General features: G+C 43.4%; 1 protein-coding gene across 1 annotated transcript in view; it reads left to right on the top strand.

The window, feature by feature from the left end:
- LOC146188455 (beta-hexosaminidase subunit alpha-like) overlaps positions 1-25,045 on the top strand; it is a 54,078-nt gene that overhangs the window by 13,433 nt on the left and 15,600 nt on the right. Inside the window, exons 2-8 of the mRNA XM_084603780.1 lie at positions 3,074-3,193; positions 10,837-11,131; positions 14,476-14,591; positions 15,854-15,964; positions 16,714-16,815; positions 20,082-20,190; positions 22,477-22,681. Coding sequence (XP_084459906.1) covers positions 3,077-3,193; positions 10,837-11,131; positions 14,476-14,591; positions 15,854-15,964; positions 16,714-16,815; positions 20,082-20,190; positions 22,477-22,681 — 1,055 coding nt within the window. The 5' untranslated portion in view covers positions 3,074-3,076. The remainder of the gene's footprint in view (positions 1-3,073; positions 3,194-10,836; positions 11,132-14,475; positions 14,592-15,853; positions 15,965-16,713; positions 16,816-20,081; positions 20,191-22,476; positions 22,682-25,045) is intronic.

The following is a 25,045-nucleotide window of genomic DNA, read 5'->3' as shown; positions in this document are numbered from 1 at the left end:
TAAAGTAGTAAGAAAAGGTTTCTATTCTTTTTCATGATACCAGATTTCTTAGTGAACATATAAAAACAGTGGGCTCATCTTTGCACTGGAAGATGCGAAAATGGGCCAAGGGCAACAGATCACTGTTTTGGTTAATTACTCCAACAAAACATTGTTTTCATACATGTGTTTCGAATGGAAGAAGAGAAGGTACAAAATAGCCATTTAGAAATCAGTATGCTAATACACCACATATAATGAAACGTTTCTGCTTTGAAATAATTGCATTTTGTGAGCCATGACACATTTACTGTGATGGAATATTGCTAGCTTTTTGGTACCCATGCATCCCATTCTTAAAGCTTACGAGTTCATGTAGGTACATTTTTTGCTAATGAGTATACATTGTGAACTGAGTGTAGCGTTGGTTTCTAGCTTAGGTGCAAGAAAGTGGAGTTTATGCCCAAACGCTTATGTCGCATGACTTCAGTCATGAGGCACAGATCTGTATGCGACAAGCCTATGCCCAGAGCAACAACAGAGGCAGTGTAAAGGGATTGTTCAGGGAAAATGTGTAAAACAGTTTAAAGGAAGCGACGCTGACGACAATGAATTCGACGTATATTAGGATTACAAATGCACGACAAAATCCAAGCTGTTCGTTTGTGTATCCAAAGAATATTTTTAACACAACACGTTCTTTTGCTCACATTTTCCTTCAGAGTTCACATCTGATTCATACACCTGGGCCCCGAATAATTTGTTTCCATGAAAGCCTTTTACTTTTGTACGTGAGATTTTGGATGGAGCCATAGACTGAAGCAGCTGGTAATAAATTAAATTGCTTGTTTAGAAACAGTGATGAAAACTGTCATTAACATTTATGTCCAGAGCATGCTTATTTCAAAAAGAACGGGTAAAACTCCATGCTAGTGTAATTAAGCGAGTATAAAATGTTACTTCGAATGAAATAACTCGGCGGTCAGGTTTTCCTGTACAGATAAGCTAGCGGGGTTTCTGTAACAAACTTCGTGTGCGGAAACTTGAACACTGACCTAGAAAATATTACTGCGTTCTGCTGACAATCCGGGTGTAGAAATGAGATGAGTGTTATGTTAGCTCGTAATCTTGCAACATACGGTCTCACATTGACACTTCGCGGGCGTCTGCAAGCAACTTGGTGTGCTTCGCCTGCTTTCGATAATTCTTATTTTTGGCCTGCATCAACAGATCCATCAAGGGCGCAGATAGAAGCAAGCATGCGGATTAGAGTAAAAATAAACAAGCCTTAATGCAGCATACCGCGCAGCCATTTAGCGACAACAAGCCAGAGGCCAGCGCGTCTGGAGCCCTCCATACTTCGTGTCTCATAGCCTGGGTCACCTTGGGAAGTTAAACCCCATAAATCAAGCCAGTGGAGCACAGTATTAATCTGTAGCGGTCGTGGTGCGCTGGTAATGTAAGCTCCTAATTCAAAGAGGTGTCAGCGAGCTGCACTATGCGTTGACAGGCGTAGAGTTAGCTCCATTTACCTGGCCTGCACTTATCGCATAATTTCTCGAAACGTTCGCTCTGGTGCGACACCTGCTGAACTGTTCGTTTGGAGAAAATTTGCAATTCGGCTGGAGATCCCTAAAAAGTGAAACTTCATACATGCCGCACGGTATTCGCACTTAGCAGGAGGAAAGATGTAGAAAACTTGCCAATGCAGTCTGCGGTCAGTGATGGGTAGAAAATCCCAAGCGATCAGGATTCTTTCTCAGACCTTCTCTACGATCTCTAGAGGCTATGTGCCGCTTTGAGGCGTGAAGCATCATATGCCATAGAAAACAATAACGCACACAAGGAATGTACTCATTTGTTCGAGGACCTCAACTAATCAGTTATTCAAATTTTTAAGGACGCCTTGAATGTTTGCTACTCAGAGTAGCCGCTTTCACTCCTCCGACAGCATCTTTATTAGTTGACGGTAAATAAGGAAGAAAACACAGCTTTATCTCAGCGAAATTTCTACAGCGTCGAGGGGCGCTAACAAATACAGAGGGACAACACTAGGGACAAGTGCTTCCGTTTTTTGCTGCTTTCCTTTGTATCTTGTTAGCGCACCTTGACGTCAAGATGGTTTGACGCTAGTTAGCCCCAGTTTAAAGCATCGCTTGAGAGCTCTGGATTTTGCAGTCTATCAGTAACTCAGATGGCATTCTCTTTGCGATACTCAAAATACATTAGAGACCTCTAAGCGATACTTGAAATTTCTCCAACCATCATTTTTGTATTATAAAAAGCCCGGCGTTTCGGAACCGGCTCGGCTCCTTCTTCAAGGGTGCATAGCTATTAACCCAACCAGTCAGCAAATCTGTCGAAATGTTTGGCTTAGAGACCTCTGTGCGTCGGAATGACCACTTGCAGTCCCGGTGAAATGCTCTATCTGCTGTTCCCATCTGCTACCATACTCTGCACCTGATCGCAGTCAAGGTTCCTGAAACCACTGTGGTCCTAATCTACGCTGTTGAGTGCAAACGCGAAAGACAACCAGGTGTGCTAGGTGCTTACGCATGCCACATCGGAAAGCAAGATCTCCATCGCGCTTTTTAAAGAGGGATGAGTTTCTTTTTCTTCAAGAATCAGGCGGTCTGGTACGTGCGCTTCAGAGGAGTGACTAATAAGCGCAAAAGAGAGCATCTTCATACCATAGGTTTACTAACTTTGTAATCGGCGGCAAATGACATAGCGGTGGAGAAGGCCACAACACTCTCTTCACAGGTCATCAAGACCACAAGTACATGCGTCTATCCGTGGAATTGAACGCTCAAGTTGAGAGCAATCACGCATGCGTCTGATGTTTTTCATTTTGTATAACGATCCCATCAACTCACCCACTCCTGTAAGAGCCTACCAAGGCTTACAGTATGCTTAAATAAAAAAAATAAAAAAATGCGTATTATTGAATCTTTTCAGCACCATCAATATGTTTATTGGTATGTAGTTTATGTCTGAAGGGAAATATGTATTGACAGCGGATACGCAAGTCACAGTCGAGTTTAAATGCCGTAAACGATATTCCACACTGCTCACTCCCTTGTGTTCGTTGCAGGCAATGAAGTGGTGCGAGTTGTTACCCTTGCTGCTTCTAGCGTGCTGGGCATCTTTGGCCACCGGGGCCGTCCGACGTGCGGGTGCGTGGAACCCTGACTTGTCGTGGAGGCCACACGTGGTGAGTAGCGACGGGCTTGCGCTGCAGTGCTGAGAAATAAGTTAGCAGGAGCACCGATGTTGCAGTGGAATTGTTGCAAGGTAAATGGTAGGAGATGTAGATAAAAAGGGGCAAATATAAAAAATTGGGTCAGCAATACCCATAATAATATTGCATTAATAAAACTTAAAGGATCTGCCTTCTAGAAAACGGGTCCGCGAGAAATAATCTCGCCCGACGAGTCACAGATCCGCAGTTCGTGCAAAAACACCGGTTTATTCTGGGTGAACAAAAAGACACTTTGGAACGATGGAATATCGGAAGGCGTTGCGGGGCGAAGTATACAATCGAGGCATGCGGCATCGCTACGCCATGATTACAAAAGGAAAGGGGAATGTGCTCGTACACGGCGCGGCAAGGCAAAACAAACTAGGACGCGAATATGGGGATGTGGTACGGCAGAATCGCTCCAAGTGGTACCAGATACATGATACGCGCGTGGCAACAACTCACGCAAACAGCGTAACGCTTCTTCCGTCTTCATCCTAATAGGGGTCCATTCCGCCGTCCGCGTTTACCCATGATGCATCATGCCGCTCGCTGACAGCATGACCGCGGCCCAGCCGCGCGGTCTTGGCCTTCCCTGGCTTGGCTTCCCGCTGTCCTCATTACGACTCCCTTTCGAGTCGAGCACATTTCACACTCCGCGATAAAGTCTGCACATGCGCAGTTGCCCTGCTTCCGCGCGCACCAAGACGGGATGGAAGGAGCCCACGCAGTTCTGAAGGCCATGAGGGGCGAGGGAGCCCCACAAACTCTACTCACAACACAATGTAAAGGATTAAACATGAAGTAATGGCACCTGAGATGGATAACAGGCTAAGAGCCATATTAGCTCTTCACCTCAGAAAAGGTTTTGATAACATGAACCAGGATAACGTTGAACGTGCGGTAACTACTTGGGACAGGTAGTAACCGCAGATCCGGACAATGAAAAGGAAATAACAAGACAAATAAGATTGGAATAGAGCGCATTTGGCAAGCACTCGCAGATTATGACTAGCAGCTTACCAGTATCGCTCAAGAAGAAGGTATACAACAGTTGCATCTTACCTGTATTCACCTATGGGGCTGAAACGTGGAGGCTAACCAAGAGGGTTCTACTTAAGTCGAGGACAACGCAGAGGGCTGTAGAACGAAAAATGGTACGGGTAACATTAAGAGATAAAAAGCGTGCAGAGTGGGTCAGAGAAATGACAAGTTACTGACATTCTAGTGGAAATTAAGAAGAAGAAATGGGCATGGGTAGGAGATGTAGTGCGAAGAGAGGATAACCGATGGTCGCTGAGGGTAACAAACTGGATCCCAAGGGAAGGAAAACGTAGCAGGGGGTGGCAGAAAGTTAGGTGGGCGGATGAGGTTAAGAAGGTCGCAGGGGTCAAGTGGATGCAGCTAGCACAGAACCGGATTAATTGGAGAAATACGGGAGAGGCCTTCGTCATGCTGTGGGTATAGTCAGGCTGCTGCTGCTGCTGATGATGATGGTTAACCAGGAAGCTATCATGGCTGCCCTCTTCGAGCTGCAGGTGGGCGGCAGGATGTATAATTATATCAAGACCTTCTTAACAGCTAGGACAGCAGAAATTCAAATAGGATCCATTCATTCTAACAAATCCCCACTAGGAGACAGGGGCCCACCGCAAGGCTCAGCAGTGTCCCCATTTCTCTTTAACATCACTTTAATAAAATTGGCAAGCAAACTAGAAAAAATCGCAGATCTAGAACACTCTTTCTATGCCGACGATATTACTCTATGGACAACCAAGGGTCACGCAGGCACAGTTGAGGACACGCTGCTTCAAGCACCAAATGCGGTGATGGAGGAGATGAAAAAATTGTCTTGGAATGCTCACCTCAAAAATAGGAACTTTTATTCATTAAACCAAAAAGATATACAAAAAACATCAACACACATATGGATCATGTCACCATCCCGAGAGTAGAAAAGTTACGCATACTGAGTTTGTACATTCACTCAAACGGCATAAACACCGATTTAATCCAAAAACTCCCAATGATAAGTAATCAAATATCTCTCCATATACGGAGGATATCAAACAAAGAAAGATGAATGAAAGGAAAGGAGACACTAAAAATTGTGCAAGCTTTCGTTCTCAGCCACATTATATATTCCACACCTTACTTATTCCTACAGGCCAAAGAAAAAAAAAACGATCGACTCCATTTTCGGCAGTCCTCCAAAACGGCACACGGTCTTCCTATTAGCACGGCTACCGAGAAACTCAAGCAACTGGGAATACATAACACACTAGAAGAAATGTCCGAAGTGCACCTCACGGCGCAGTACGAGCGGCTGACCGCAGCATCAACAGAATACAAAAGACCGACATACACAACATGGGTAGACACTGCCAGGTAACGTCGGTTCCTCGTTGAATACACCAAATACTGGAAGTTCCACCACTAACTTAAAACATGCACCCGGAGTTCCACCGGCAGAATCGGGTAGCAAGAACCCAATCCTCAGAGAAATGCTATTGTAATCTACCACAAACGACGTATATCGACGCGGCAGAATACGGAGATAAGAGAGCCTATGCCCAGGCACTGGTCGATCACATATATCACTTACAAAATTCAGCATCAATGAACCAATCATGAACCTCAGAGGAGGCAGAAGAGGCAGCTGTAGCTCTGGCGATTGCCACGACTAACTCCAAACTCATCTTTAGCGACTAGAAAAGAGCCATTTGAAATTTCGCAAAAGGTAGAATTCATCTACCAGCAGCCGAAATTTTGAATTGTTTTGATCGCTATAAAAATGCGCGTTCGATCAAAATTTTGTGAGTCCCCTCGCACGCGGGTCACCCTGAAACCGAGGCGGCGCACCATTATGCCCGAGGATTCGTCGTAGGCCGGGAGGTGTGTTACCCCGAGCTAGGATGGGCTCGCGAGAGAGACCCTACGTACAAAGAAATTACGAATTGGTATAAAAGCAACAGACTGAAATATCCAGAACCCCACCCTACGCTCAACAAATTCACTACAAACACTACTCAGAAAACTTTAGACAATTACGTGCTTTAATCCACATAAATTAGTTCAATGATATCCAGGCGAATACAGCCCATCACGTTCATTTTGTGGGGATCAGAGGGAAGATGTAGAACACATCATGTTTAAACGTGAAACCAGCCAACCGCCGGAGGGCCTGCAGATTACCGATTCGGAACAGTGGGAGGCCGCATTGCTTAGGTCTGACTCAGGCCGGCAATATGCCATCACGGCTTGGGCCAAGGAGGTCGTCGAGCGCCATCGAGTGACGACCACCCCTGGGGCGGCTTGAGGAGAAGCGCCCTCTCACGAAGAAAGAATACTACAATTTCTCCTGAATAAAGTTTTCTCCTCGTCCACAAGCTAATGTCGTTTCTATAAAATTAATTCTAAATTACTCTGATTCATTGTCTTAAGTTTTAAAATTGAATTTGTGTACTTGTTGCCAGTGTAGTGGCAAAGAAACAGTCACATCGTTGTAAATGAAATTCGCATGGGGCTATTTTCTGTACAAAAATGGAAACAAAGTAGCAGTAATATAAAGGGCTAGAAACAATTTGGAAGCCCCTCTTAAGTTGTGTATTTCAGATGAGCGGTTAGCAACTACTTGCGCTGCAGAAGCGGAATTAAAATTTTTAGGGGGCCACTACAGAACTGCTGCTTTATTGACTTGAACCGCTTCAAACTTAAGATCACACCCTTAGTTATTTCAAGCGAGCTTTTGGCAGATAGCATTCATTGCGTATCCGCTTTCGACGTAGACCTGTAAGCTGAAGCACTGTGCGCGTAACATCAAAATAGCGCGCAGGCTAATGCTACATGCTGAGGTAGATGGCATGGAAATTCCTAGGCCTTGTTCGAAGCAGCCCAAAACGATATACATTATGAGCAATGCACCCTTTTATTACTCGTGCTTATCCTAAACATGACATGCACAACCTTTGGCAGTGCGTTTAAACCCCGAGGGTTCGTTTCTAAACAGAGTTCCTGCAAAATTCATCGACGTCATACAAGTTAAGCGGGCAGTACCAAGCATTACGTACCTTTAACACGCTTACAATAATCGTCATCATCATCTTCACCCTGACTAAACTATTGACGAAAAAATTACTCTTCTGTATTCCTGCAGCTGGCCTGGTCATGGAGCAACCATTTTCACTTAGTTCCTGAAAACTTGAAAATATAATCAGCCTACATTTATTTCTTTATTCATTTTAATTTTTATCTACTCGTATTGGAGGCCACAAACTGGACTAAGCAGGAGAAACAACACATAATGGACATGTCGATGCAGAAAAAAGTCGAAGCTAATGAAAAGGATGGAGGGTGTAGCAGTGTTACTCAAACAATTAATTCTCACACTAGCGCGACAACTAACAGAGCAAAACAAACTAGAAGAACCTCGCATACGAGTCTACAACAAAATAATTTACTTCCGTCTGCTGGTGGTCTTGCCTAAAACAAACTAGAAGAACCCCGCATAAGAGTCTACAACAATATAATTTACTTCCGCCTGCTGGTGGTCTTGCCTTTTCTTGGGATTAAGTCCGCTATCATTAGAACCCACTGGTTATTTTGCCCTTGCAGTACATGACCTGCTCATGACCATTTATTCTGAATTTCAGTGTTCAGGGACTCACAATTTGTCCTTGACACACTCTACAGGTCTCGTGCCTCTTAGCGTCACGTTTATGATTTTCTTTACGCAGCTCTCTGCGTTAAGCAAATTTAGTGAAACCCTTCGTTAGCGTTCGCAATTTTGCTCCATAGGTAAACACCAGTAAGATGCGGTAATACTGTTTCTTCTTAAGGGATATTAGTGAACTGCCATTTATGACTTGCCATATGCGCTCCATCATAACCGTGTTCTTCTAATCACTTCGCACTCATGCTCCGCGATCTGCACTCACTAGCAGTTTTAAGCGCTCGATACTGCCTGTCAAGGCCACCATTCATCATTTGCTGTCTATCCCTTGAATTGCTTACCAAGGCAACGTCACAACGAAATCGTAGAATAATGAGAGATTCTCCACGTATTCGTATATTTATCTGTTCTCAAGCCAAGTTTTCGAATACTTCCTGTAAGCAAACGGTCAATAGTGTTGAAAAATCTTGTTTCTTTGTCTCCCTCCTTATGGTGATTTTGGTGATATCATTACATTAAGGAGTATGTACAACAAGCTATAGATGCCATCCAGGACAGACTCATATGACTCATCTACACCCCCGTTCCGCAATGCTTGCATTGCAGAACTAGGATGTATTCGAATTACTTTTTTTCATAATCTGTAATTACTATATATAAGTGTTTGGTTATATCGTATGTAACGTGCTATCATATAGGTAAAAGTATAGAATGATCCATTGTTCAGTTGTCGTTACTTAACCACGCCTAGTTTTCTGAAACAATTAACGATTGCTTCAGTAAATTCTTGTGTAGCAACGGATGACAAACTTATCGATCTGCAATGTTTCAAGTCGTTAACGACTTCTTTCTTAAATATTACTATATATGCAAGCGATGTTCTAAGATTGAGATAGGGGGAAGGGAAGAGGCATGTTTTTATAGCACGATTTGTCCATCGTCTTTCAGCTGGTATAAAGGGGCCGGATCCTCCCAACAATCTTCCCCTATTTCTAAGGGTTCCTACTACGTTCTTAATTGCCGACAGAACATGTAGTTGCTCTGCACTATGCCATTCTCCCTCTCGTCCTGATTATTTCAGTTGCCATTTCGAGTAAGGTTTAGGTCAGCGCAGAACTTTATGGCTCCACTGACAATCTTAACCGTATTGGTAATACAATGCCAAGTTTCTTTTTAAAAGCTGTCAGCTTGCCGCCATTCGGTTCAGCAGGCTTATTTCCCCCATATTATGCTCGAATTATTACCTGTTTGATGGGCTTCTTTCTTAATAGCTACCCCCGTTCTCTTTTCAAGCATCCATTAATTGGGAACCGTCCTATTTCATACTCACTAAATTGAACCTTTTCAATCCACAATGGCGGCTTAAAATTTTCGATTTAGAATCCTGGGAATGAATTATGATTCTCCCAGCCTGGATTATAGGCGAACCGCCATGACTGGCAACTTTTGGTAAGGCTTCTGCAGTCATGGCTTTACGGTTATAAGGTTACATATGAAAAAAAAATTCTTTGCTCAATACAATTCAACAAGATTCAGCGTAATCAATCGTTTTGACAGTATATGCAATTCTCCGTGCTCGCCTTTCATTCTATCTCTTATCTTGCTCGTCTTAGTGCGTTAGCAAGTCGGTGCGTCCATCTCAAGAGAACTGATTGTAGGGTAAAAATAATAACAGTCACTGACCAAGTCAACATAAAAAAATGCGTTTCAGAACCCGTACGGGTTTCTTGGTCACAATCGGAACCCATAGAACCTGTCCCAGGGTGTCTGTCCCAAGGGTGTCCCAAGGAACCCAAAGAATCAAGAAACCCGCGCGGGTTCCAAATCGCCTTTTTTCATGTTGAATTGGTCAGTGAGTGCAATTCTTTTTACCCGACTGCCATGCCTGACCAGACGAACTTTCGTCTGTCTAAGAGAGGCTTCGTGTCCAAACGGAAGCGCAGAATCAAAAAGCAGACACTGCCACATATGGGCATCAAGTGTACGGGGACCACTGGCCTTGTGCGTTGCACAAATACGTTCCGGAAAGCAAATTACGAGCGCTGCGACGGAGAACAACGTGAGCTCACCATCTGTAAGCATCCAAGATTGTGAGATTTTATATCTGGATACCTAGGAAAAATCTGTGAAGCGCATGTGCCTTTGGTTGTCTTCTGCGAGTATTTAATCTGTGTTCTTCGAATAAACTTTCAGTTGATAATAGCGCCTGTCCTTGTCATTACTCTCTCGTTGTTCTCTGTCTCAGTGCTCGTAATTTGCAATCATGTACCAGCTAGCTCAACTTTCCGTATTACTACATTCCGGAAAACGATGCGCCGGAGCAATAAACGAGGTACTTTGCCAATGCATCACCTGACCGAATGTTATGTTTTCTCATCTCGTGTAAAGCTTAAGAGTTTGAAGAAAGAACAGGAGTGGATAATCGATACTTAATAAAGTCGGTGTCACTAAGCACAGAATACACAAAGAAGGAAACCCATATGTTTGAGGCGTCAAGAGGGATGCTGGTCCTTACGGGTACATGAATATACTCACCAACAAAGACGTGACACGTACATACCTGAACGCGTGTACTGCTCAGAAAAAATCTATAGTTTATTCCCTAAGCTTTTAACATCACAGCTGTGTAGCTTAGGGACACTGGTAAAAAAAAGCTGGGCATAACGCTCGTGCAAAAAAAAAACTGCATTATTGAAAACGATAGCATGAAATTACTGCAACAAAAATGATATAGATTAGGATAGTGTAAGGCATTTGAGCCCTTGTCATGGTAAGGGCTATTGGAATCGTTCAAATATGAATTGTAAAATGGTGCCAGTAGTACTAAGACCTGATAATAGTTTCTCCTCATATGTAGTAAACAAAGTACGTTGAAATTGGGTCAAATGCAGGCGCTAAGTTTGCGGGTTTGAAGGTATTTATACATTGTTCTCGCACCTGACAGGTGGTGCCAACGCGTGGCGGGGTGTGGCCTCTGCCCCTGAACCAGACTACGGGAAGTAAACTCCTCTCGGTGGACCCGAATGAGTTCTCCTTTCGATACGACGGCTCCTGCGATGTGGTCCAGAGGGCGATCGAGCGCTACCGTAATCACATACTGTTTGCTGACTGCAAGGCCCCAGGAGGTGGCCAAGGTCAGCGCGCTTCCTGGCGGCGGCTGGCTGCACCACTGGAAGATCTCACAGTGACGGTCACCGGAGAGTGTGCCGAAACGCCGCGACCAGACATGGACGAGAGCTGTGAGTGCTCGCTGGCTACCACTGGCCGGCTGGCTGGGCGCAAGCATGCGTCTCGAATTCAGATACGGCTAACAAAAAAAATCTGCCGTTTAGCAAATTGTGAGCGGTGAAAATAGGAGCTCAATAGTGGAGTGCTTTATTTTTTCCGCTATCCTGTTGTCTTGTAAGGAATGCAGCAATTTCAAGTAATATACTTGGTCTGCTCTTAGTATGTCGTACTTACTGAAAAGTGGAGCTGTTCGCAAGCTCACATTATGGCCATGAAAATTTGAGAACGTCCGGAGAACTTTGGTCTGTAAGAGGACCAGTTTCCTGTAATTATTATTTGTCGTTGTGCCCCACTCTAAAGCAGCATAAGCAAGTTTACTGTAAAAACGTGCGTAATAGAGCTCCCCCTCAAATCCTCAAAGAACCCGCCTCAAATCATTTCACAGCCCTTAAGGCTTTAATGGTGTCGTGACAGGTTTATTTTTGCGCCTGCGACGAAAATACTTTTCTTTCAGGACCTTTGACCAATGCTGTATATGCAAACCACCGCTTGTTCTCGAGCTCGTATAAGCACGCCCTTGTGGGGCCCAGTCGATATCGTCTCTGTCGCAGAAATCAAGGTTGTTGGTTTGAATCAGGCGTAAAACCAAACATTGTCTCAGTTTTATTTGAGTTAATCTGATTTCCATATCAACTTGGAACATGCAGTTTTTATTTTTGCGTTTCATACGATGTTTTCATTATATTCGTTCCATGCATGACGGAACGTTTGACGCCAATGTTGTACATGAAATATGGAAAGGCAACCATAAAGTAAAGTAGAATAATAAGTCTCTGCACGTGCCACTAAATATAACAGGCTCACCAATGTTGCACAGTGTGTCAAATTCCCGCGACGTCGATAACCTGTCACCCAATCAGGAATTTGTAACGGGGGCGGCTGAACGCCGGGTGGCACAACGCCCATTTTTCCGCTGAGTGATATAGTGACTACGCCACACGCTCCTGTGCTTCCAGTTTGCTGCCTTCCAAACAGTACTTTAAGCAAAGGGGACTCACGCGTTCACAGTGCCCAATTGAGCAGCCGCTGCCTGGTTCAGTGCACTCCGCAATATGATACAGATAAAAATGATAAAGAAAACAGAGGCAATTTTGAACTATGCTACTTCACTGTTTACCTTTCTGATCTTGCTTTGTCTGCAAGATAGTTCTGTAAAAGCTCCGCCTGAATTGGCGGTCGAGGAGCTGGTAAGTATTGTACGTGCGGATGCATTTCCACTACCCCGCGATAGCGTTCTCCACCGCACACATGGAGACGGTGAGGGCTCTAAGTTCGTTCCCTGAAAGCGCGCTTCGCAGCACCACAAGACGGTAACGCAAGAGCACTACTACGTAGATGTTTTATATCTCGTGGGATTTTTTTAAATGCTAGAATTAGGGACTGTGGTAGTAGGAAGCATTGGATGGACTTTTCCCCAATTACGATTTGCCACCTAAATAAACCAACTTAGTTTGAAGAGAACAATAAAAATTGTGCTAAATAACTTTGCTAATTCGGTAATAGGGAACAAACAAAGTGCTGTGAGGAGCTTCAGCAGTGGGGAAACAGGGATCGGTTTCACGATGCTTTAGTATACCGCTTTTGAAAATTTAGTTATTCCTTTGCCCCAACTGCTTGAATAACATTAACTGACCTTGAATTACTTGAATAGCAGGCGGCATAGCTGAAGATCATATGTGAAACTGGAAAGCAACAGCAAGCTCCATGCGCCAGTGAATTAAGCCTTATGTTGCCGTAACCGTAGTGACAATTTGATCGTCTCTGCTATTCCATGCCGTACACTATGTGTGGTACTGCAATTGCTCTAGGGTTGATACTCGCAGTGAAAATTTTGTATTCAGTGTAAAGAATACAAAGAATACATGCGGCTGCGGGATTGAGAGTGGTTCTAATAGACGCGCTTCATTTATGCATTTATGTTCACTTACTTTTTTTTGAACTCAAACATGCGTGTTGAGTATTTCCATTCGCCCAGATATTTATATTACCGGTGAAAAATGAGTGCCATTGACCGCCTAGCATTTAGTATCAACCTTGTGTCACCGCTACCAGGAGCCTTATTAACTTGCGCTGTGGTAAGGGTTAGATTTGTACCAGTTCCTACAGCGCCTTGATTGTGGTGGCAACCTTAATTTTGGCAGTTATTTCGAGGCAAAAGTAGATTTTCGTGTCGCACTTTTTAACTGTACCTACCGATATATGAGAGGTTGTTTAATTGAGGAGGCATTGTCAAAGCAACGCGTGATAGTCCGCTGAATTAATATTCTTCCTACCCAGCACAGGACTCACAGGTGGAGTAAATTATCTGTTTTTCTACACTACGGTAGCCACTTAGCCTCTTCGCCGTGATCGCACTTTCGTCGTCATTGCAGCTTGGCCGTAGTTAAACTCACCCTGAGCCGCTGAGAAGTAGTGACCCTGAGCCGCTGAGAAGAATAAGAAGTAGTAGTAGTAGCAGTAGTAGTAGTAGTAGTAGTAGTAGTACCCAGTGGTAAAAAACTACACAGAAGTTCCTGTTATTACGACAGAATTTCTGTGCGGTTTTGACGGGAAACCTGTTGTGACAACAGAACGTTCAGTAGTAACAGCGAATTTCTGTAGTTACAACAGAAAAGTGCTACAGAACTCCAGACAACAGAAATATACCACAGAAAAACTACAGAACTACAAAAAAGTATTATGGAACTATAGAAAAATCTGACGTTTACTACAGAACTACAGAGTATTTTGTCGTATTTTTGACATTGTTCTGTAGTCTTTTTCCACTAGGTAGTAGTAGTAGTAGTCGTGGGAGGCGGTAGCTGGCAGTTGACATGATCTTGCACTAACTCGACGTAGGGCCTTCTGACATTTCGTTTGGCAGGGGCTGCCAACTCGTGCCTCTCCTTTCATGTGTGTAGGTTATATCACAATCAGCCTGCCGAAACCCTTGCTTCACGTTATCCCTAGGTCACACAGGCACGCCCATACAGCTCGGTTAAACCGGGACTTTATATGTTGGCTGGTAGTTTACGATATCGCGTCATCACGAAGGTAGGAGTGAAAACAGAGAGAACGAGGTGCCGTAGTGGAGGGCTTCGGACCACCGCGCGATAGAGGCTTTCACCTCATCGTACTTTAGTGCAAAAAGTGCCCCCTATGGGATAAATAAAGCTGCTGAAAGCATAGAGCAAACTACTATGTGCAAATGTTATGCCTTCACTTTCAAGCCGAACCTAAGCATGACCATGCAGATTGCTCTCGCGTAGCTCCAAGTTTAACCACAAGCTAAACCACAGCTAATTTTTTGTTTCAGACAAGCTCGTGGTGAGAGCGCAGTCTGACTCCTTTCTCTCTGCTGAGACTGTCTGGGGAGCACTCAGGGCGCTGGAGACCTTCAGCCAGCTTATCTACACGCTGGACAGTGGTGAGGTAGGCACCCGATTTCAACTTAAGATGTTTCTTCCGTTTACTATTCCTCACGAAGCAGAGATTCTACTGATTGGTGAGGGCAGTATTTCAATAGTAGATTTCTACGAATCAACTATTCACATTGGGATTCCGATTAACGGTATGCAACATTCATGCGTTAACCTCGAAAATAAATTCATCATATGCTTTGTCCAGCCCTGTTGCGGAAACTTCTGTACCGGGAACACAACGTCGTGCATTCGGGGCAGAAAGCCTCAGCGAGACTACCCGGACGCGCTCTGAGTTTGATCGAAGCGGGTATGGGTGTCTTGCCAAGACTGCTTGCGAATTCCTCGAACTGCTGACATGCTATAAGTCTGAAATAAGGATGAACGGGGCCACACCTTCCCATATACATTCGTCCGTGATGCGCTGATATGAGATCGTGTTAGTAGCACAGCAATTGTCCAAAATAATATCATGGTGTCCTATTGCACTTGTCGTTCTTGACTTAACGGTTGTAACTTAATGATGCTCGAAAATGTGGCATATGAGGAAAATCAATAGAGGACACGCAAAACAATTTAGCAATTATACATAGCATGCCATAAGACGGCATTACAAGCATCCAACATTCAAAAAATGTTAGTCACTTGCCGCGCACAAATGTAACTAATAGAATGACATAGTCATTTATAAATTCACAAGGAGTAGGATTTTTCAATGTATTACTTCAATATGAATTTAGGCAAAGACACAAGGCATGACTGCTTATTGTAAGCCTTGAGACTCTTTATAAGACATGCCCTCATTTTAAGGACAGAACGAATGAGAGATAGCAGTGAAAATTCGATGCTTGTGAAGCTGTTCATTCCTCTCCACAGTTGATATGTTTAAAGAATATTGTTTACATTATGCAGTCTCGCATTCTTAAAAACCTGTTTCCTTGGAAGAGTATAAAACCTGTATATCGATCATTCCATACGCGTGTTGCCATTTCCACGTCAGTAACGATAGTGCCTCGGAAAAAATGTTCTCAGCAGACTAAACCATATATTCTAAAGGAATCGCTCAAGAAAGGTCTCAAATCTTAGATGAGGTAACGTATACAAAACTGGTGCCGTAAAATAGATACCGTAATCAATCAAGCTAGTTTCCAGCTTTGAGATTGTGATTACATGAAACGCGCTAATAGAATGAAAAGAAAGGGTTTAAAGAATGTACATCTCTAGACGAGGTGCGCCGTTGATGTAACCGCAAATGATGACTGTTTCTATGCACAGTTCGTCGTGAATGAGACGGTGATCTACGATAAGCCGCGATTCTCCCACCGTGGCCTCCTTATCGACACGTCAAGGCACTTTCTTCCGCTTCATGCCATCATCGAAACCTTGGTAAGTGGACTCGGGTGGGGATTTTAAAGCAGTTCTGCTCTACACATGGGATAACAAAGTATGCGACTAGAGAAACTGCACTGACAGAATATTCTACCGTTTATATCTGAACAAAAAAAAAAAACACTGTTTTCATAACACTTGATAGTTTAACGACGCTACACTTTCTGAGGCGTTTTCAAGTAGAACAAAGAACAGTGCAGTCAGGACTTAAATGAAAACTTACAGCATATAATTGAAAAATTGAATTAACGCCACCAACCAAGAATAAAAACACGGAATTTAAGCATCTGTACAGGATATTGTTAAAATTAAATAAGGCATACGTAACGTGTTCTGGCTCGTTTCTTCAGATAACAGGCATACTGCCACTGTACTGTGACTTAGGAATCGTATGGTATGCGCGGTATGAACTCTCCAAAACTAGAACGGTTACGAGGGATGCCGAAGTGAAGGCCTCCGATATTTAATCCATTGGTTGCTTAGCATGCACTAAAATCGCACACTAGTCTGGCGCCTACGCTCCTCCTGCATCGAAATGGCGCTGTTTTCCCGGCGGTGGTTTGAGTAGAAAGCCGGAATCGAGGATAAGCGTTGCGCAGATGCCTCAGTAGAAATGGCGTGCCCGTTGATTACGTGTCGCATTAAATATGGCGCCCGATCAGAACTGTTCTATTGATCTTATTAGGCGCGTCACTGAATTAGTGTGGGAGGAATAAAGAGCTAAGTTAACAATGCGCTTTGTGCAGGATGCCATGGCATACAACAAGCTCAACGTTCTTCACTGGCACCTTGTGGATGACCAGTCCTTCCCCTACGTAAGCAAGACATTTCCCAACATCAGTAAGAAGGTGAGTTCGTATATTTTACCGCCTCCTGTTTTCGCCAACCGTAGTGGGCCTATGACTAACTTTCGGACACACGCGCGAATTCGCAATTTCCACCACGTCAGCGACGATTATGGTTTGACCGATGTCAGACCTTAATCTCATGCAAGTCCATACCTTCTAGTATCCTTATACTCGAAAGTGGGCTTGTACGACTTTATAAAGAGAGGTTGGCCATAGGGTCTGCGTATATTTCGGCTTTGTGTTTAAAAGTGTGCGAAGAAAGCATGCAATTCACAGCGTGAAAGAGGTGCAGTTAAACACGCGAGGTTACATCTACGGCCATTGCTGCGAGGCTCTGTTCTCGAATTATATTCCTGGGTTAGAATTCGCTCCTTTTCACGGTATTATTTTTTCTATTGTTCCGTTGCGCTGCTGTAGCTATGGCTCTCACACATACTGCGTTACAAGATTTCGCAATGATCTGAACATCAAAGTTAGCGCCCTCACACTAAAATGTTACAGCTTGAGTGGATGCTTTTGATGCGCGCACATATGAGTCAAGAACCGATCCCGGCTCAAGATTTTGACAAGGTGGGCACGTACTTAACAAACCTTAATGTGCTCTTGTTAACTAACATCCTTTTCTCTCTCTCTCTTTGATAACGTTTTTTATTGCCTTAAGGCATGAAGGGAGTTCAAGGTAAAAAAGTGGGGTGGGTAAATAAATGCGAAAAATGTTGACCAATCTTTTTCGCGTTCGTCGATGCCACAGTAATGTTTCAGCGAAAAAAAAAAAGCGTTGTTAGCCGTCCTTTTATTGACAATGCGGAGGATAAACTTTTGCTGTGCTGTTTTTTTGTGGAATTAGCTGCAGACAAAACAGAACAGAATTAATGTGTGTGCGAAAGAAAAAGAACTGTTAAGAATTACAGAAGTTATTCATAAATCCTCACAGCACATTATTAATTGGTTACGTTTTCTCACAGACGCGACAGACACAGGTATTTCTTGCGATAGGCTGTAATGCCATTTTGTTTAATTGCTTCACATTTTAAGGTTCGAAAAATATGGTTTACTTTATTAACGTTTTATTTAGGTCACATTGGCTTATATAATTTAAACCTATAGAATGGCTTGATATAAATTATTTACACGCTTCACGGCTGCGTCATTTTATGAAAATAAAGAAAAAGTGGCACGGCGCTCTATTTAGCACGAAGGACAGCTATGCCTTCTTGACATGACGTAAGCACGCCCCTGAGGGTAGAGCATCGAAAGCTGCACAGACTTAGTGTACGCTGCAAACTGTATTGGCGGAGGAGGAGGAGCAGGCCGAGCAGACAACGGAAGTTTGTGCTATTGCATTCACAACGTATTATGGAATCATCTTTCAGGTCAGCAGTCGCTGGTCTCAACACTTGCTCTTCGATAGAAAGAGTCTCACAAACATAGCGTAATACTGGCATAAAAATATTGGGATACCTAGAGGGAGATGCTTTGACCATACCAGTTGGTGGTGGTGGTGAAAGACTTAATAGTTAGAAAAGAGTATGCATACGGAGATATGATTGGACCGACCCTCAAAAGGCTGGTCCTAACAAGCCCTAGGTGGTTCCTAGTACAGAATAGCAGTGGCACCGGCCGCTGTCTGGGCCATACTTGCAGGTCCGAGTAGCCCGCTAGGGTAGCGGGGGGGGGGGGGGGGTTATCAGGGTTGGATGGGCTGCTCAGCTCTATGTGGTATATGTCCGAAGACTTCTCCGCACAGGTCAGGAGCTACACGAGAAAGAAGGGTCAAATGTTTGAGAGATGCCAGGCACAGCAAAGTACCAGCATAAAGGCAGAGCAGACGCTGCTTCTCCGCCTTTGATAGATAGTTACACCGGCGGGGATAAAGGCCATGGCCAGATTGATAGTGTGAAACAATATCTTTGAAAAAGTAAGCTGGAGTGAATCCGAGTTTCTAATTGTCGGGGTCGGAGGGGGATGCCCGGTGAGAGAGCGCGTGGGTGGTGGCATCAGCTGCCTCATTTCCATTCTATTTGAAAAAGAGCCCAAACAGTAGTTAGGAAACTCCGCTTCAGAATGTGACTATTTTTAGTACGCATTTTGTGGGTGCTTATAATTGTGATGCCATCTAGAAGTGGCAAATAAAAGATATCTGCTATTGCCATCATTGCCTTTTGAAAATATTTTTTTCTTTCTCTGTTCCGTTTATTACCTAAACGGCTTTTACTCCAATGATGTTTGCCGCTACATGTTTTCAACTTATTTTATTTACCGATGGTGGGGCATTTATCAACCATCTGAAATGCTTTCGACTCTGGCGCGTTTACTTTAATGACTGCGGGACATGCTTTTGTCATCAAACACCAGAATAGTCATTATTAATAACCACCATATTTTGATACATGGGCTCTATGGGATCTTTCGCAACTGTTAATATTAATCTTTGCCTATAATCTCTCTTACCTATAGCTCATACCTATAGTCAAGTGCGTTGTAAATTTATTACGGTAGATAACTGCCGTTCCTCATGATCTTCTACAGCTCACGTGGCAAACAAATACATTGAATGACCGTCTTTCTGAATAATCAAGGGCTGTTCGACACGATAACATTTAGACGGCTGGGAATAAGGATGTCTAAAATATTGTCGTATTGATCCTTAATGATGGAATACGTATCGACTTTCACGAGGGAAATGTCTTGCTTCAAAATGCAAAGCGGGGTCACAGCTGTCTATATTTGTCTTTACTGTTGTGGAGCGAATGCAACAAGTTTGCCTCTTGACCGCCAAACTACGCAAGCGGTTGCCTGTGAAAGAAAACCCGACCTTTAGATTGCAGTTATTGCATTCAAAGAAGGTCTCAACCAGAGTAATTATAATCTGGCTCATGTTGACCTATAATACCCCAAGCTATCAACTTGCTTGAAAAAAAAAACACTATGTTAGATGAAATTACATGGTTATCTAATCGAATGTTTTCGTATAGCTAACCCCAAATGTCGACCGTTGTCAATATTTCGTAGGTTATATAAAAGCCTTGCGCTGGGCGCATGAAAGCGTTGTACATGGTGAAAATGTAGAGGGCGCGACTTTGCAAACTCGCAATTGATATAGCAAGACAAAATGGCGTTCATCCGTCCCTATAATGTTCCTGCAGGTTTTCGTGCTTTGATATTTGAAAGTTGCCGCCTGCTGATAGATGTTTCAGGCCTCATATTTGCGCTCCATCCGGGCCAAACTTAGTATTCCTGCTGATAAGCAACCACTCACTTTGCAGGGCGCCTATGACCCGGAGACCCACGTCTACCAACCAGAAGACGTCCAGCGGGTCATCAGTGAAGCTTCGGCAAGAGGCATTCGCGTAATGGCAGAGTTTGACACTCCAGGTAAGAAAATGAGAACCGTGAAGAACGTCAACTTATTATTGTAATAAACGTAGGTCTAGAATAAAACTGCTTATGCCCAAAGATACCAAAGCTCCATTCGCGTTGACAGGCTGGCATCATTTCTTGGACAGTTCTGCTGTACTCTCCAAGGTGCGAAAGAAGGGTGTGACAGACGAAAAGAGGTTCAGTAAGACGTACTTGGAATAAACGTGGTATCCTCAGGATAGGTCGAAGCAATTGGTCGAAGAGCCCCCTTTGAATACTGCCTGCTTCTTTTATCTTGGGTTCTGTCACACTGTAGCCGCATGAGAAACAAAAATATTGAGAGAAAGATATTAGAGAACATCGCTATTGTTAATAATAAACTGGAAGCTTTTTTAAATCTTAGTAGTTTGGTGTAGAGATAGAGCTAACGAGAACGTATATTTAACCTTTATTAGGGTTCGAAACATGAATTCATACCGATACGAAAATTCGATCCCCACATTAGTCCTGCCACAACTATAGATAAGATCGATTGCACATCTCTCTCCAAACGCCCCACATCTTAGGCAGTTGCTTTCTTCAAGGAGCCATCCTTGAGTACATACTAATGCAAAAGAATTTCTTGGCTCATCAGTGGCATGCGCAATAAGTGACCATCCGCGGAATGCGTGAGCAAAAGACAGATCCAAAGACAATGCATTATCGTATACATAACATGTCAAAAAGTCAGAATATCGAAAATATATTCATGATTACTTAGCTTTAATGCCTTAATGAGGTTGTATAATGTCTAGCCACCTTAGTAATAGACCTGATATAAGTCATGGCCAAAATACGACCCAGAATCCACACGACAAGCCAATACCGGATTCAGTCATAACTAAATGGCTATAACACCTTCATTACAATGCATAATTAGTTACACCATTAGTATTAGTATTAGCCAACAACGCAATCCAGAATCTCTGTGACAAGTCAACCAAAGCCAAGGCAAGACACAAGGCGTTCCGGTGTGCTTTCGCATTACTGCACGTAAGAAGATTTATTGCACCTCTTGAATTTTTTAAGCAATGATAAATAAAACACATGCTCACTGGGCGCCGATTATAAATGAGGATCTTAAGAGAAGATTACATGAACGTCAGTGTGGGAGTCAGCTGGCACGCAAATATTATGACAGCTTCGTGCACAATACTTGCCCTTTCTACAATACTTTACAATGTAAAGCATTTTAGCGCACGTTAGACTCGCATAATTGTTTCCGTAAGGTGGGAGCTCTACAACCTGTGATCTTTTGTTTTTGTAATAAGAATAAGAAAAGAATTATGTTAGGGAGAGTCACAGTGAGCGTTGAATAGAGCTTCTGGTTTATTTCACGAATCCGACCGTTCCTCCTCGATCCGTAAATTCGGCGCTTCTGGAGGATTTGTTTACATGTGTTGTGTCCGAATTAGAGCGGTAGCTTAGTCTATGCTTTGAAGCAATATAGCTGGTAAGCTCCAACTAAAATAGGATGTTTAGGAGGCTTTCCTGATATGCAAAACTTCGGCACCGATTTTCATAAATATCCAGATAATGCATAAACGATTTTGTTTTTGTTAGCGTGCAATCCTCATTTTACTTGTGCCAATGTTGACTATGAAATGGCTTTATTACTCTTGCGCTAGACGGCGTCGTAGAATTTATGAGCCACTGCGATGCTAGACGAAAGGAGGGCAACATAGATGTAGCCTTTTCTGCCTGTTTCGTCTCATTTTAAATCATACTTTGTGGTCTCTACCTAACGCCCTAATGCGTGAAAATGTATAGGTGCGCGTTAATTGACAAACAACAGTAAAACGCCTTAACGATAATTGTTATTCTGGAGAAAAATTAAGCATTGCCATTAGCATTCTCTTTGAAAGTATCAGGCACTGTCACCGATGTATTCTACCCGTGCTAGCGAGCAGTATAATCCACTCTATCAATCATCACACCGCACACTGTATATTTTCTCAACGCACAAAATCCGACTCAGCAATCAGAGTACAACAGGGCCTATACTCTTTCAGCTCTCCTCAACCCTCGACTCTGATTAGAAAACTAGGTTTCCGTTTCGCCATACGTCGCTCCAAGTATATTTGCCGTCTTCCAACTCATTTCTACCTTTTATTTCTTATTAATATGAGAGAAGTTTTCTCCTGACACTACGCCTCCTCTCCACGGAGGCTTGATAAGCCAACGCCGAACGTGTTGCTTTCATGGACGCTTCGCTGCTCAGGCAATTAAAAACTTATCATTTTTTTTTTTGTCATGCTGCAGGACACACCCGCTCATGGGGCGCTGCGTTCCCTGACATCTTGACAACTTGCTACAAGGGCACGGAACCTAGTGGGGAACTAGGCCCTTTAGACCCTTCAAAAAATGCGACGTACGCGTTCTTGGCGCGGCTTTTCAAGGAGGTTGCGCAAGTGTTTCCTGACCAGTACGTTCACCTGGGCGGAGATGAGGTCAGCTTCGACTGCTGGTACGTGGAAAAAACATGACGAGCGTTTATGCAAGTGACATTGTGTAAAGGGAGCTTGAGGAGAGGAGGCATGCGGGTTCAGCGACATCTGCACAGCTGTGCAGCGGCTGTCGGTACTGCCAGACACGTTAAGCGAGAGTCTAGTGCCAGCTGGGCGGTGCGTGTTGCAGCACGCTATACGTACAATTATATACGTATTCTATACGCTATGCGTATTCTAGTGGAAATTAAGAAGAAATGGGCATAGGGAGGAGAGGACATGTAGTGCGAAGAGAGGATAACCGATGGTCGCTTAGGGTAACAAACTGGATTTCAAGGGAAGGAAAGCGTAGCAGGAGGCGGCAGAAAGTTAATTGGGCGCATGAGGTTAAGAAGTTCGCAGGGGTCAAGTATATGCAGCTAGCACAGATCCGGGTTAATTGGAGAAATACGGGAGAGACCTTCGCCCTACAGTGGGTATAGTTAGGATGATGATGATACGTACAATAAAAAACGGAGTTTGTGCTTTGGAAATTGGCAGCAGCGCACCTGCCCAAATTATTAAAATAAAAAAAGAGGCGCATTCGTACTCTATCAGGATGGGCTGTCTACACCGGCCCAAATAACGATTTGTGGTTAAGAGACTCAAATGCTTAAAATACTTCGTCATTACAAGTACCGAACCTTGCCAAAGAGATCGTAAGCAGTGCTCCGGTTCATTCTGGGTGAGCAGGTTGCCGCACCGATTATTATCTGATTGCAGCGCAGGGTTCCGATAAGGACGTAGGTGTCGCTTCGCCGTTTCCCTCATAATGATGGCAAGCTGTGGCCACATTTTTAAGCTTTAGGGCTTGGAATTATCGTACACTTCAAAGAGGAGATTATTGTTTGCTCCGACGGCGCTTAAGCTCAGACATAGCCTCCTTAAAGGAGGCTATGGCTCAGAATATATTGAAGGCTTTGTGATAATCTGCCCCTACGCATAGGCCTCAGGCTGGTGTACTCAGGAAAATCCAGATAAACTTCTAGAGCTTTAGGAATTAATTTCTCAGGAATATAAATAAATGATTGTTTTGTGAGCCCTCACGTTTTCGAGCATATACGTTGTATTGAACGAGCTTTCGTGATGTAAAAGTACAGCGCCGATTTGAATCAATCAGGCCACACCATTTATTTCTCAAAGGTGTACTTGAACGATAAAAGTGTGAATAAAAATATCAAGGCTATCAGCAATAAGAACGATAACACGGCTACCATCTGAGGCAATGTTGGGCGTCGCGGGTGTGATATCTATTGTTCAAAGTCACACCCTGCTTCCTGGAAGCTTTTGATCACCCCGGTATCTCGATGTCGGTTGTGCAATCCTGCGCTAACTGAAAAAAAAAAGGATAGTGTGAAAATAAATGATACGGACGGAGACAGCTGTGCGTTTTTTGGGTTCGTCCACAAGTATCAAAAACTTCATTTTCAAGCACTCCACGAATGTGAGGTAAAATAAAGTTGCTGTTGTTGATAGAAAGTAACCTCTGCTTACAGTGAATTCTTATTAAACTTGAGCGGTTACTATTTTTCTGTAAGCAAGAAAAATTGTAAGTTTTAGAGGGATAGAGCGTGATCACTACTTATGGTATTCCAATATGAGCTAAAACCGCGAAAGGTGAGTCGAACTGCTAAACCTTCCAAATAATGGTAGGTACGTGAGTAGATTAAATACGTGTGAGCTTTTATTGCAGTCCCTCCGGCAGTTGAGCCCAAAATATCGTTTCTTTCTAATAAAATGTGGTCCAAATCGAGCTTTCAAAGTTACGGCTATACAGAAGACTTTTGCGGATGTATCTTATATGTCGATGGAGTCAAAAGTTAGTTTTGCCATCGCCGATCTCCCAAATTATCTGGAATTATTCCCAAAATTTAGAATTAGTGTGGTCAACATGTATGTCCACTGTTAACCTTCGTAGTCGCAGACCACATCAATTGGCGTAATTTCTCAGACCTAGCACGTGGGGCGATGATTGGTGTCTATATTTCTCTTTAAATTCGTACCATATGCAGCTGAAGTGGTGCAAACCAGCGCAAAATTGCTTCTAGTATGACTCAGCCACTGCGTTTTTTTTTTATCTACGGAAAGCTCTGCTTTGCAGATAAAACAGATACGCTCCTTCATGGGCTTGCAAAAGTGAAGGAACACAGTGCGAGACTGCTGGCTCACACTTATAGTTCTGTGCAGATCGCTATCACAGAAGTCTATGTTAAGTTGCTGATCGTGCTACTAAATTACAAGCGATTATCTCGGAACCTTTCTTGGTTTGCTGGAATTATTCTCCCGAAAGGAATAGAAGACAGCGTGTTTACGTTTTAATTGCATGTATTTAAATCTACTTTGCA

Source organism: Amblyomma maculatum, chromosome 5 (assembly GCF_055883805.1).
Source record: "Amblyomma maculatum isolate TAMU_Amacu chromosome 5, ASM5588380v1, whole genome shotgun sequence".
Lineage (NCBI taxonomy): Eukaryota > Metazoa > Arthropoda > Arachnida > Ixodida > Ixodidae > Amblyomma > Amblyomma maculatum.
Note: the sequence above shows the minus strand (reverse complement) of the source record. Positions and strands in the feature narration are given on the sequence as shown.